Consider the following 14736-nt stretch of genomic DNA (forward strand, 5'->3'; position numbering starts at 1 on the left):
CCAAGAAAATAAAGTCTGTCATTGTTTCCATTGTTTCCCCATCTATTTGCCATGAAGTGATGCCATGACCTTATTTTTCTGAAAGGAGGGATAGAGGCCAGCAAATGAGGAATTGTGGTCCGAACAATGGAATATGTTTACCAAATTACTTCATCTTTTTCTTCTGGTCACACAAGCTGCCTTACCTGGCCCTCTTACATGCACATGGGGTCTTGTTACTAATAGGTGGAAATGATGTACCAATGATGTTTAGACTTGGTCCATAAAATGTCCCCAGGGATCCTCAATTCATCTTTGATGACTGGCTAGCTGGGTGCAGATGATCCAGCAGATGGTCCTGAAGCCCCAGGAAATCAGAGGCATCACAGATTGCCATGGGCTTGTTTCTGATAGGCATAGCTTGGTGGAGAGCTGTCCCTAAAATCTGCAAATCTGCATTGGACTTAGTGTGAATGAGAAATGAACTTTCACTGGGATTAGGCCACTGAATTTTGGGCTATTTTGCACTACAACAGCATTTGTAACACATGGCAATTAATGCAGATAATAGAGTTGCTAATGAATTTATTTGATAAAGTGAAGAATGGAAGAGGTAGGGATAGGGGCACCTAGGAAGGGTGGATGAATAGACCATTCCGAGGAGCGCTCTTCACGGGACCAGGAGCTGTCCTGGATAAACTCTTGCTGTGCTGCCCCCAGCACAGCACTGACCATCGTCTCTCTAACCTCTGGACCCCTCCCCCGGAGCCCCCGCCACCTGGTGCACAGAGGGTGAAGCTGCACAACCGCTGCCTCAGTGGTGGAGGATCACCTTTACCTGGGAGAGTTTCTGAAATGAGGCAACTTAGACCTCTGAGCTGAATTAACAATTGCTAAGGCAGCAGTGTGTTAGAGAGTAAATGAGCACTGATAATCACATCTGCTATTAATACACAACATTCTATTAATATACAACCTTCTATTAATACACAACATTCTGATCAAAAAGCGTGTTAATGGATGAGCAAATCCTTTGCAAAATTTAATGCACAAATAAGAGAAAGCACAATTCTTACTATTCAGTTCAGTTCAGTTAAGTTCAGTTGCTCAGTTAAGCCTGACTCTTCGTGACCCCATGAACCACAGCACGCCAGGCCTCCCTGTCCATCACCAACTCCCAGAGTCTACTCAGACTCATGTCCATTGAGTTGGTTATGCCATCCAACCATCTCATCCTCTGTTGTCCCCTTCTCCTCCTGCCCCCAATCCCTCCCAGCATCAGGGTCTTTTCAAATGAGCCAGCTCTTTGCATCAGGTGGCCAAAATATTGGAGTTTCAGCTTCAACATCAGTCCTTCCAGTGAATACCCAGGACTGATGTCCTTTAGGATGGACTGGTTGGATCTCCTTGCACTCCAAGGGACTCTCAAGAGTTTTCTCCAACACCACAGTTCAAAAGCATCACTTTTTTGGTGCTCAGCTTTCTTTAGAGTCCAACTCTCACATTCATACACGACCACTGGAAAAACGATAACCTTAACTAGACAGACCTTTGTTGGCAAAGTAATGTCTCTGCTTTTAACAGTGTTTAACTCCAGGGTGCCCCTGGGTTATACTGCAATCCTGAAAAGTCTTCCTGATCCCAAATTACATCCCCCCAAATGAGTCATTATGCCTACTAGATGGACCATGCTATGGGGGAGGAAGCCATGTGTTATTTTTTTTCCTATATGATCCTCCTTAACCTGAAACCCCATTGTACACAATGTCCAGCTCAAATGTGTCACTTCCTCTTGGATGGAAGGATGAGCAGATGGGATGAAGGTCAGAGTGTTGCGGTGAGTTTGACAAGGGCGTAGATTTTCTGAGATGGATCCTAGCTCTTAACTCCCACCATTTCCCCACACTTTCATTACCTTTCCTGAGCTGCGGTTCCCTTTTCTTTAAAATGATAAGTTAGATGTATAAACTTTCAAATGACCCTACCGGATTTTATATCCCACTATTTCAAGAAAAAAATTAATGGATTGCTTATAGTTTCAGTTTTACAGTTCTCTGATGTGCCATCTGGGTAAAAAATGACCAACAGGAGGAGGGAAGAGACAAATGCATGAAGCAGGTGGTGTCATGTGATAGCATGTTACGGTTTACAGCCAAGCCTTAGAGGCCACTGTTTGAGGGTGGAGATGCTGAAAAAGTCACAGAAGGAAGAGGGCCTCCGGGTCTTCTACAGCCACTGGGGGAGGCAGAGGGAACATTTTATAAGATTTTCAGTCTCACGCTATAAAAAATGAGCCTTAAGTCTTTCAACATACTAAAGATGATGGCAAAATTCATCTTTGGAGTGAGTACTACTGCTTTATTAAGAAAAAGATTTCATTATCATTTACTTTTATAAAGTCGAGGTCCCTGAATCTCTAAAGAGAAGTTGAAGCAGAGAAGATCTAAGCTGCCCTATTTAGTTTATTCGTACCTAAGAAAACATACCAGTAACAGAATAAAGTATAAAACAGTAAAATAAAAGGGGGACTGCTTTGAGTGAAGAAGTTGTAAGAAATTTTTTCTCTTTCCAAAGATCTGGAGGTAGACATGTGGGGCTCTGGATAGAGGGAAGAGAAGATCCAGCAGATGTGATGGGGCTGGAAGAAGCAGCCTCAAGAGATGAAGGCGACCTGATCTAGAGACTCCCTAGGACGTGGTGTGGTTGGTGGTCGCTGAGAGCACTGGTGCCTGATATTAGCACTCAGGATTTCCTTTTTTATTTTATTTATTTTTAATTGGAGGATAATTGCGTTACAATGTTCTGTTGGTTTCTGCCATACCACAGCGTGAATCAGCCGTAAGTATAGATCCCTCCCTCTTGAGCCTCCCTCCCCTGCCCCCATTTCACCCGGGCTGTGTCATCGGGATTTCCTTTATGTTACTAAACTTTCTGTATGCCATCTTCGGGTCATATGATTGAGGCAAGTGTCCATATGCTGCAATGCAGTTGCTGTAGTGGCACAGAAGTGGTTAGATGCACATGCTCGTTGTTACTATTGTTTAGTTGCTCAGTCGTGTCCGACTCTTTGTGACTCCATGGACTGTAGCCCACTAGGCTCCTTCGTCCCTGGGATTTCCCAAGCAAGAAGAGTGGGGTGGGTTGCTCTTTCCTTCTCCAGGGGATCTTCCTGACTCAGGGATCAAACCCGCGTCTCCTGCACTGGCAGGCAGATTCTTTACCACGGAGCCACCAGGGAAGCTTGTGCACATGGTTAGGGAATAGCAACATTGAAGATAGTGACGGTGATGGTGCTAGTAATGGTGATGGTGTTAGTAACGGTGATGGTGCTAGTAACTTAGTAACGGTGATGGTGTTAGTAACTTAGTAACAGTGATGGTGCTAGTAACGGTGATGGTGTTAGTAACTTAGTAACAGTGATGGTGCTAGTAATGGTGATGGTGTTAATAATGGTGATGGTGCTAGTAATGGTAGCAGTGATAGCAGATACTTACATAGCAATTACTGCGTGCCAGGCATTGTTCTAAGCATTTTATATAAACTCCCATTTTATCCTCATAAAGGCCTTATGAGGTAGGCATATGTTTTTTCCAGCTTCATCAAGACATTATTGACATCTAGCATATGTAAGTTTAAGGTGTACAATGTGGTGACTTGATATATATATAGTGAAATGATGACCACAATATGTCAGTTAACACCTCTATTTCCTTACCACTTTTTTTGATGTGTGGTGATAACATTTAAAATCTGCTCTCTTCACAAGTTTCCAGTATATAAATGTATTAATGATAGTCACTGTGCTGTTAGTACCCAAGTAAACACTATTTTAGCCCCATTTTTCAGGTGAGGAAACTGAAGCACAGAAGTTTAAATGTTAAATAATTTGCCTGAAGGGAGAAATCTGGAGCAGAAACTCAGATGCCTCAGAATCCTCTTCGGCAGGAATCCGAGACGGAGGGTTAAGCTGTTTTCCTGGAATAGCGTTAATAACCGAGTGACCACGGGCGGCTGAGCAACCCGGGGCCACAGGTCCAGCTCTCGTGACCACCTTTGTCCGCTTCTGTGTTTCCACATGCTGGCCCTGGTCCACAGTGAGTAGACCTGGTGGCCTCTGAGACAGGGTCTCACAGGGCACACTGTTTAAATCCCTGGGCCATTGCCAGCTTCTTCCAGCTGACTGCGAGGAGGGGTCAGTTCCTTTCAGTTCCTGTTTCCAGGAAAAGGCGATTAAGATGTTCCCGTTCTGGTGGGTGTTATACATTTAGTGGTTGCATCCGAGAGGTCAGACATCAGGGCCTTAGGACTGGGGCCGTCTAAGGCATGGAGTGGCCATCTCTGGCTTCCCCACTCTGACTCCAGAGGGCCAGCAGGGTTCGACCAGCTTTAAGCAAGTTCAGTGCTGTGATTGCCACAGAGAGATGCTGGGACCCACTCCTACAGCAGAATCCAAAACTTCAACTCATATTTCGAAATTTCTAATCTTCAAGACTTTTTCTAGAGAAATATCCAAGCAAGAAAATAAACTACACATTATTCAAGTCCTTCAACCTTGCTGTACAGGTGAGTTTTCCTTCATTGTTGATACCTTTTCTACTAAATTCAAAGTTCTATCATTTCCAATGGAAACAGACAATGAAACAACTCATTTGATAGTTTGCAAAGAACCTAAGTTCATTTTTATAAATTTTGATTAAAGTTTTCAAAATCCCATTTTTTACCCTATTTTAGGGTTTGAATTGAGAAAAATTAATAACATATAAGTAATAATAGTCAACAGCATATTTTCCTAAAGCTTTGTAATGTCTACAATATGTTCATTTATTTTTTTTCATCTGGTCTTATCCAGGGCAGGTAGAGAATAATTATTGGCATCCCGATTTTACAAATGAAGAAACAGGCTCAAACTGCCTGAGTGGAAGAACTGGGACCTCCAGGGTTTTATGACTATTTCAGAATCTGAGGATCTAATAATATTAAGAATTTGTCATCAGATGTAGAACAGCCCAGTCCAGTGTAGTGAGTCCTACACCCATTCAGAATTGTTATAAATTTCTTTTGCATGTTTCTCTACCTCTCCTCTGCCAGACCCTCATTATAAGGATGCAAGATGACAGATAATACAAAATTTCTCAAGCTTTTTCTGAAAGAGATTCAGTTTCTCTTTAAAATATATTTTCAGCTACCCTTATCTGCAAGGATTAGTGAGTTTACCTGGCAATTCCATAGCACCTTCTTCTGGAATTCTGCAGCATTCTGTAAAAAAAGTTCTTTTGACTTTCTTTGTTTGTGACTCTCACAGTTATGGATGAGGCTGGAAGGGTCAATTACGATCAGTGTGTTGAAATTTATGGGCCCTAATCAATGGCTTGGATGTCAGAGATTGGAGCTTAGTTATAGAGGAGGGCATTGCAGAACTTGAAATAAAGGGGTCCCCTGACTAGGAGAGCTGGATGGGTGGAGGAACTGAGGAGCACAGAGAAATGGGTGGGAGACTTGCGGGGCCGTCCTCCAGGGGCCGTAGTGTGGCAGCGGCAAGGTTCCCGGGTGAGAGTTGAGTGTATCTGTGCAGCGAGAAGCCAGTGCTCAGTGCCGAGGCAACTACGTTTAGCACTTGTGAGTCATTTAGTTTTCCCACTCTTTGCCTCCAGGTTGGGGTGGGACGCAACCTGGTGCTCATTACAACCCTTGGGCAAATGTCTGTCACAGCACTGAACACCACGCTCTCTGTGAGAAGAGGAATCAAGCTGATTTCCTCTGCTGCTTCCCGATCAATCAGCCCAATACCTAAAATAATACCTGTTGAATGAATGAATGAATGAGTAAGCAAATAGAGAATCTAAGGCTCTTCCCATATCTCAGCTCTATTTTGATTTGATTGATTCTAGGAAGTGTTAGTGCTCATCCACTCAGATGTGGAAGCCCGTCAGTACAAAAGCTGATCCAAAAGGGACTGGAGATGCTACGACCACCGTCAGAGATTTTAGAATACACTGAACTGCTGCTTTGCCGGTTTAATATGGTAATCTTTTTTCTTTTTGAATAAAAATATTCTCTGGACCATTCATGTCCATTAGAATGCCAGAGTTTTTTTTTTTTTAAAGGAATTAAGTTATTTTTTTGAAATAGTTTTATGCATTTATTTATTTTTGGCTGTGCTGGGCCCTTGTTGCTGTGAGCAGGTCTTCCCTTGCGGGGGTCCCTCCCGTTGCAGAGCACAGGCTCCGGGGTACGGGCTCAGGAGATGCTGTTCCTGGGCGCCAGAGCACAGTCCCAACAGTTGGGGCACCGAGCATAGCCACTCCATGGCACGTGGGATCGCCCTGGGTTGGGGATCGAAGCCAACCACCAGGGAATCCCTGAATGTCAGAGCTTTTTTCATTTCGCAGTTTTTGGCTCTATGTCTCAGTCTTTTTTATAGCAAAGCATAAAAAGGCTGATACTTCTCTCTCCCGGTTTTCAGAAGAGGACGGACTGGTCTTTGGACCTGGTTGAATTCCTCAGTATAACACCTTTTTAAGTTCTGGGCCCCAGCTATGAATGTTCTGGTTTAATGATGCTTTACCTGTAAATTTCCTTTTTACCCAGAGTGAGCGTCTGCTCATTTTGGCAGAATCTATTGCTATTTCCAGTTGATCACAACTGACCATTTAATACTTCAGGGTCATGCTGTTTCAAACCCCTGATGTGTATTCAAATAGATAACTTCAATTAAAATCCAGACTGGGTTGCTTACTGGTCATGAGAAGTAAGCTTGAGCATGCCAATTATCTTTGACACAGACTCTTCATTATAAAGATGGCACATGTATCTTAAGGATTATTGTGGAGATCGAGATGATGCATGTAAAGAGTTTACTGCAGAGTGAGTGACAGTTGCTCAGTCATGCCTGACTCTTTGTAACCCCATGGACTGTAGCCTGCCAGGTTCCTCTGTTCATGGAACTCTCCAGGCAAGATTACTGGAGTGGGTTGCTGTTTCTTTCTAACCTGTGACAATGAGACATCAATACTTGGTTGTTCTTACTCTTTGTAAACAAACAAACAAAAAGCCAAAAGCGATCTCTCTTCCTTGATTGCTCTTTCTCTGAGGCCTCCTTCCCAGAAGCTCCTGTTTGCAGAAAATGCCTCTCTTCCCTCTATCCTTTTACGAAGACTTCTCCCTGTGTGTAAATTTGAACTGTTTTTTTTTTTTTAACAACAGACTGTTCTTTGATACTAAACTTAGCCTGCGTGAGTGAGGCTTTCTCTTTAGGCAAAATTTTCCTGAAACCTCAGACACAGGTTATAGTTTTCCTGAGTTGATGGGTTCACTATGATGTGTCTCTTCGTGACCTGCCATATAAACAGAAGACTACAACACGTGTTTGGAGCTCTGGTTCCAATCTGTTAGTTGCTCCCTGTGCCTTGGGTTGATATGTCTGCAAGCAAAGTGGAACATGGAAGATAAATTCTCTCATTGCTAAAGTGTCCATTTCTTCCTGGCTACCAAGAGAATGTATTTTGGGTTTAGTAATTGCGGGTGGGCCTTTTGACCCTACTGTGAATCTCAGGAGCTGTGAATGAACTCCAGCTTTACATGGCTTACAGATAATTTGAATATGACATTTCCCTTATGATTTCATATAGCTCATCTTTCAAGGTGCATGTAAAATGTGTGAAGTCCTTCCTTCAGACTTGTAACTGCTGAAGTAACTAACTTTGGAGTTGCAGAGTCCAAAATCAGAGGATTAGCATCCAGGGTCTTGAAGGAGTGAACTGCACCTGAGAGATTCTTGAGATTCATTTCTGTGATAATAACTAGGGGGAAAAAAATGAAAGCAGATTTTTATTCCTTTAGATACAAGGAAGAAGAAATGAAGGCATAAAGAGGTTAAAAATCTGCTCAAATTCATACCGTTAATGAGTACCAACCCTGGGATCCAAACCCAAGTCTCGAATTGTGCTGAGATTATAAAAATGAAAACAATGGCTCACAGACACAAGGAAAAGCTTCAGTTACTAACAGGCTCAGCTAGTTATTGCCTGAGAAACCCCATGAGCAGAGGAGCCTGGAGGCCACAGTCCACGGAGTGGCAAAGAGTCGGACAGGGCTGAGTGAGTAAACAGTAAACACCACCAGCTGGTTACAGCTGATGACACTTAAAACATTTTTTTTTTTTTATTTGTGGTAAAAATTACATAATGTAAAACATATTATTTTAACCATATTTAGCTGTACGGTTCAGTGGTGCTAAGAACATCCACATTGTTTTGCAACTCTCACTATCATCCATTTCATGAATTTTTCACCTTCCTAGGTTGAAACTCTGTCTTGGTTAAACACCAGCTCCCCTTTCCTCCTCCTCCTCCTCCTGCCCCCGACCCCTGGCATCTGCCAATGTACTTTCTGACTCTCTACACCTGACTGTCTTAGGCATCTCACATGTGTGTCTGTGAGTCACTCAGTTGTGTTCAGTTCTTTGCACCCCATGGACTGTAGCCTGCCAGACTCCTTCCTCTGTCCATAGGATTTCCCAGGCAAGAATACTGGAGTGGGTTGCCATTCCCTTCCCCAGGGGATCTTCCCAACCCAGGGTCAAACCTGGGTCTCCCACGTTGCAGGCAAATTCTTTACCATCCGAGCCACCAGGGAAGCCTAGGCATCTCATATATGTGGAATCAAGCAATATTTGTCTGCACTCAATGTACATTGGAGTGCATTTTTAAGGTTAACTTAATATATGGCCTACAAACTAATTGTACCTTTCCCCCCCGCCCTATGCTATAAAGTAGGTTGTCATTAGTTATATATTTTATACACAGCAGTACATACATGTCAGTTCCAATCTCCCAATTTATCCCATCCCCCCTTTATCCCCTTTATGTCCGTGTGTTTGTTCTCTATGTCTTGATAACACTTTCTTTACCTTCAGTTTCCGTCACTTTACAAGTGAGAATATTATGGCTCAGGAAGGTGCAGTGAACTTCCAGAAGTCTGACAGTTACCTCTTAAATGAGTTAGGACAGAACCCAGACTCCCGACTCAGTCACTCAGTCAGGCACTATTCACAGCAAACAGTGCTGCTTAGGGAAGAAAGAATTATGAAACTCAGGCTGTTTTCTAACCTAATAGAATGATGCAATGAAAAGTGCGTGAATTTGACCTTAGATACAGCTGTGGTCAAATTCTGTTTTACCACTTGCTAGCCTTGGGATAGTTAAGTATGAGAAGAGATTTCACTGATATTTGCTTTCATCATCTATGAAGGAGAAAATAATATTTGCTTTTCAGTCTCATTGTAATGATGAAACGATATGGTGCATAACAAAATGCTGAGTTATATATTCAAATAGGCCAATTATATGAACATAAAATTTTCTCAACCAATTCCAAAACTGGCTTGGGAAGAAATTTTAAGAGTTTTTACCTAAGAGGCTAAGATTGGGAAACATCAATCATCTACTAAGTTACTTCTCTGCTGCTGCTGCTAAGTTGCTTCGGTCGTGTCCAACTCTGTGCGACCCCATAGATGGCAGCCCACCAGGCTCCCCCATCCCTGGGATTCTCCAGGCAAGAACACTGGAGTGGGTTGCCATGTCCTTCTCCAATATGTGAAAGTGAAAAGTGAAAGTGAAGTTGCTCAGTCGTGTCCAACTCTTTGAGACCCCATGGACTGCAGCCCACCAGGCTCCTCCATCCATGGGATTTTCCAGGCAAGAATACTGGAGTGGGTGCCATTGCCTTCTTCCAAGTTACTTCTCAGTTCACTCCAAATTGCTCTTTGCAGTTTCAACAATTTCCAAAGAGAGAATACATTGGATAGAAAAACACAGGAAGTTGTTTACCATCAGCAGTGGTTAAACAAAAAGAAAAAAAAGAAAGATAAAATTTAGCAAAAAAAAAAAAAAAAAAAAAATTGTGATATCCATTACTGGCCTGGGTGAAAGAAAGAAATAATCTAAGACATTTTGTTGATAGCTGTGTAAATTGGGAGTAGTAGTACTCTTTTGGTTAGAGATATCAAAAGTCTTTATAATATCTGTAATGTTCTATTGTATATTTGGGGCTTCCCTGATAGCTCAGATGGTAAAGAATCCACCTGCAATGTAGGAAATGCAGGTTCCATCCTCGGGCCAGGAAGATTCTCTGGAGAAGGGAATGGCAACCCACTCCAATATTCTTACCTGGAGAATTCCAGGGACAGAGGAGCCTGGCTGGATACAGTCCATGGGGTTGCAAAGAGACAGACACGACTGGGTGACTAACACGTTCACACTTTCACATTGTATATTCATTTGAGAAATTATCCTCGGGACCCAGAAATAAATGAAGTTTTCGTACTATTAGAGACAAAGACTTGTTATCGGATACACTCACTTGAAAGAATAGTATGCAATTGTTAAAAATAATGTTGAAAGAGTTTACAATGATATGGGAAATGTTTAAATTATAATATAAACCAAGATTATATGTTAAATATATGGTATGATTTAAAAAGTTTAAGTGAGAAGTGAACAAAAATCCATATATAGAAGAAAGTGGAAGGAGAATGCACTAGAAAATTGAGAATTTTCCTTTTGGATGGCAGTACTGAGAGTTATATTTTAATCTCCTTTAAATGTTTTCTAGACTTTGTCTAATCATCCTGATTTATTTTTGTAATTACTCCCCCCACCTTTTCCTTAGAAGATTTGCTGAGACACAGCCTTGGCAAAAACCAGAGCGAGCAGCTTTGTCTTTCTTCTGTTCCTCTGTCCGCTCCGTGGGTTTTGTATTATGGGCCCTGGAGGACCCTTTATGGTGTAGGAGCGGGTATAGGGTGAGGGTATCCTACAACCTAGCTTCTGTGACTTGGGCTGCTTACTTAGTATGTCAAGGTCAAAACCAAAGATGCGTCTGTCAAATTGTCACAAACTCTCTTACTGGGTTTTTAAGCAGAAAAAAGGAGCAAGTGAAGATTTAAGAAGTCCACTGTAGCCCATAAATAGATGAAATCTCTTATCCAGTTTTTGAACCTGGGTCACTCAGGATTGTGGGAGATTTCCAAGTCAAAGAAGAGATTATGAAATCATAGATACTTTCTCACTGCATTTTTCCCCCCTCCCAGCAAGAACTTTAAAAAATCCTATTTAGGCATTTAACATACATATCATCAAAGCAGGTGGAAGAAAGACCAGATGATGCAGAAATACAGACCAGATGACCTATCAAGAATTCTATTGGTTCTATCACCCTGCCATGTTAGAAGTTAATAAAAATTCTAATAAGAAGCTATTAACATTCTTAGGTCCAGGTATTGTAAGTTTCCTATATTTTTTGGCTTTAGATTTTTATTCATTCAACAGATATTCATGTGTCATATCTGGCAATGAGGATACCGAGCACAAAAACTTCCCGCTTTCGAGCTACTCCTAATGTAGGGAGGGAGGGTGGAGGAAGACCAATACAACTTAGTGTGCCAAAGTCCAGGATGGAGGTGACATAGGTGCACAGTGGAAGTTCCGATAATCTAGACTAAGGTGAGGGGGAGATCATTTTCCTTGTGGAAAATTTGAAGGATGTTTAAGAGTCAGTAAGTAGAACTGGGAATGGGTATGTAGGATGGGGCAGTAGGTGGGGTGATGGAATAACACGTGGAAGGCAATGAGGTGTGAATGAGCATGACTTGGTCAGAAATTTAGGGTAGTCCACAGTAGTGAACAGGGAGGGGAGTTGAAGGACATCATGGATGGGTTTGCAGGGTCCAGGGACTTGTAATGAGACTAAGATACTTAGATTTTATCTTGGATATAAAGAGGAGTCTTTGAAGAATTTTAACCTGGATAGTGACATGATTGAATGATTAAGCTTTATAAATATTATTGTGACTGAAGTGTGGACCACTGAGCAGGTGTCTGGGTGAGGAAGATGACGGAGACACCAGCTATGATGTTATCGCAGCCATCAACTTACTTTGCTAATTAGTCTAAATCCAGTGCTGAGAACTGTGGTTGGGTCTGGTGAAAGTGAAGTGAAAGCGTTTGTTACTCAGCTGTGTTTGACCCTTTGAGAACCCGCCAGGATGTTATGTCCATGGATTCTCCAGGCAAGAATACTGGAGTGGGCAGCCATTCCCTTCTCCAGGGAATCATCCCAACCCAGGGATCTAACCTGGGTCTCCCTCATTGCAGGCAGATTCTTTACTGAGCCACCAGCGAAACCCACAGTGTGGTAGGTCCTCAAGAGTGTTTATGGAATAAATGAATGAATGAATAAATGAATGGATGAATGGATGAAGGTTAAGGAATAAGATCTGAAAAGCTGCAGTGATTCATTTTGGTATTATAAGATGGACCAGTAAAGGGAAAAGTCAACGATGATTTCCATGGTGATAGCGGATAGTAGAGGAAATATAGAAGATAATCAGGTGCATTGAACAGTACAATTAGGAGTTGGAAGTGTGGCTATGAAAAATATTTAGGAAAATTATTTTCCCATAACTGGGTATTTTTAATGAACTTGTATATATATAAAATTTTTATTGTAAAAGGTTCCTTGAAGATATCAATCTAAAAAAATGAGAATTTATTCTTAATGGTTACAAAGCAAGAGATGTAATATTTTGTGGAGTTGTTTTGTCTGTGATTTAGCTTTGTATGTTGGGAAAATTACTGATTTGAAGTGCAGAAAATAATATGTATGTTTTTGCTTTGGGATTCAGGATTTGGTTTAATTATATTGCACATTGAATTCCCCCATTTTTTAATTTTTGAAATGTGTTATAAGAAGTAGTAACAATTTTTTCTTGGTAAACCTCTTTTCACCCAAGTTCTTGTGGCAGCTCATGATTCATGGATAGTTCAAGAAATGTCACGGAGTTTTTCATGCTGGGACTCTCACAAAACCCCAAGGTGCAGAGGGTCTTGTTTGTGTTCTTTTTGATTGTCTACCTGGTCTCAGTTGGGGGCAACCTGCTTATCATGATCACCATTGTCTTCAGCCCCACCTTGGGCTCGCCTATGTACTTTTTCCTCTCGTGTTTGTCCTTTATTGATACTTGCTATTCCTCGTGTATGACTCCCAAACTCATAGCTGACTCCTTGTATGAGGGGAGAGCCTTCACTTTTGAGGGCTGCCTGGCTCAATTCTTTGTAGCCCATTTACTGGGAGGGACTGAGATCATCCTGCTCACGGTGATGGCCTATGACCGCTACGTGGCCATCTGCAAGCCCCTGCACTACACGGCCGTCATGACCCGGCATCTCTGTGTCCTGCTGGTGGGGCTGGCTTGGCTGGGGGGCTTCCTGCATTCCCTGGCGCAGCTCCTGCTGGTTTTGCAGTTGCCCTTCTGCGGGCCTCACGTCATCAATCACTTTGTCTGTGACTTGTACCCCTTGTTGGAACTTGCCTGCACTGACACCTCTGTCATCGGCCTGCTGGTGGTGGCCAACAGCGGCGTGATCTGCCTGCTGAACTTCCTCCTGCTGGCCGCCTCCTACCTCGTCATCCTGCGCTCCTTGAGGTCCCACAGTGCAGAGGGGAGGCGCAGAGCCCTCTCCACCTGCGGGGCCCACTTCACGGTTGTTGCCTTGTTCTTCGTGCCCTGTATATTTATTTACATGCGGCCGTCATCTACTTTGTCCATTGACAAAATAGTGGCCGTGTTTTACTGTATTTTGACCCCCATGTTCAACCCCCTGATTTATACCCTGAGAAATGCAGAGGTGAAAAATGCCCTGAAAAATCTCTGGAAAAAATGAGCAGTTGTGGATGGAGGATACAGGAACCTAGGGGAAGAAATGACCAGTCACTCTCAGAGAAGAATTCTTATTGTCATCATGAAAACTGAGAAATCATCAAAAAATTTCAGAATAAAGCTGATTTGAATGTTTGAAATTATGCCTGATATATCCATATCCTACGTTGTTGACCATGCAAGCGAGTATATGCCCCTTCATGTTTTTAATTCTTAAGTTTGTCCTAAACCACAGAGCACGGAAGTGCCACATTTCTCTTCCCAACTTGTGTTTGAGATGGAGCCTTCCTCAGTCATGAGCCAAATCTCCTATTTGAAATGTTACTAACCTGGTCCTCCAACTCTCCACATCAGAGTACTGATCACAACAGTTATTGATGATTCACCTGCACCTGATTTATACTGACAGTGATATCAGAAAGAATCTATAGTTTGATGAGACTTTGAGAATACAGGGACTACAGTTAAGATTGAACTAAAGTCATGGAAGTGTATAGAATGGGTTTATACACTAAAACGTAAGCATGATTGTATGCTAACTGTAATGTGGAGTGACATTCTGAAACAAATGTCCAGTGTGCACCTGTGACCACACACACCTGCACCCGCACACACAAACACCCCTGCATGATGTATGGTTTATCGAGCATTGGTCTGGTCTTAGCACACCCTGCTCCACCGCTCAGACACTCAGTCGTGTCTGACTCTTGCAACCCTATGGCCTGTAGCCAGCCAAGCACCTCTTTCATGGGATTATCCAGGTGACAATATTGGAGTGGGGTGCCGTTTCCTCCTTCAGGGGATCTTCCCCTCCCAGGGATTGAACCTGCGTCTCTTAAATCTCCAGCATTGGCAGGCAGGTTCGTTACCACTAAGCCGCCAGAGAGGCCCCACGTCTTATCATTCAGCTTAGTTCAATGGCTCAATCGTGTCCAACTCTTTGCGACCCCACAGACTGCAGCATGCCAGGCTTCCCTGGGAGTTCCCGTACCAGCTCCCGGACTTTGCTTAAATTCATGTCCGAGTTGGCGATGCCATCC

General features: G+C 42.7%; 1 protein-coding gene across 1 annotated transcript; it reads left to right on the forward strand.

Moving 5' to 3' along the window:
- The first annotated feature begins 12791 nt into the window (after positions 1-12791).
- Positions 12792-13700, forward strand: LOC136175175 (olfactory receptor 4C3D). Its single transcript, XM_065945500.1, has one exon. It carries the CDS (start codon positions 12792-12794, stop codon positions 13698-13700), a length of 909 nt encoding a protein of 302 aa, XP_065801572.1.
- The last annotated feature ends 1036 nt before the right edge of the window (positions 13701-14736 follow it).

Source organism: Muntiacus reevesi, chromosome 9, assembly GCF_963930625.1.
Source record: "Muntiacus reevesi chromosome 9, mMunRee1.1, whole genome shotgun sequence".
Taxonomy (NCBI): Eukaryota; Metazoa; Chordata; class Mammalia; order Artiodactyla; family Cervidae; genus Muntiacus; species Muntiacus reevesi.

Coding starts and splice junctions, on each gene's coding strand:
- LOC136175175 (XM_065945500.1), top strand. CDS start 12,792: ATGGATAGTTCAAGAAATGTCACGGAGTTTTTCATGCTGGGACTCTCA.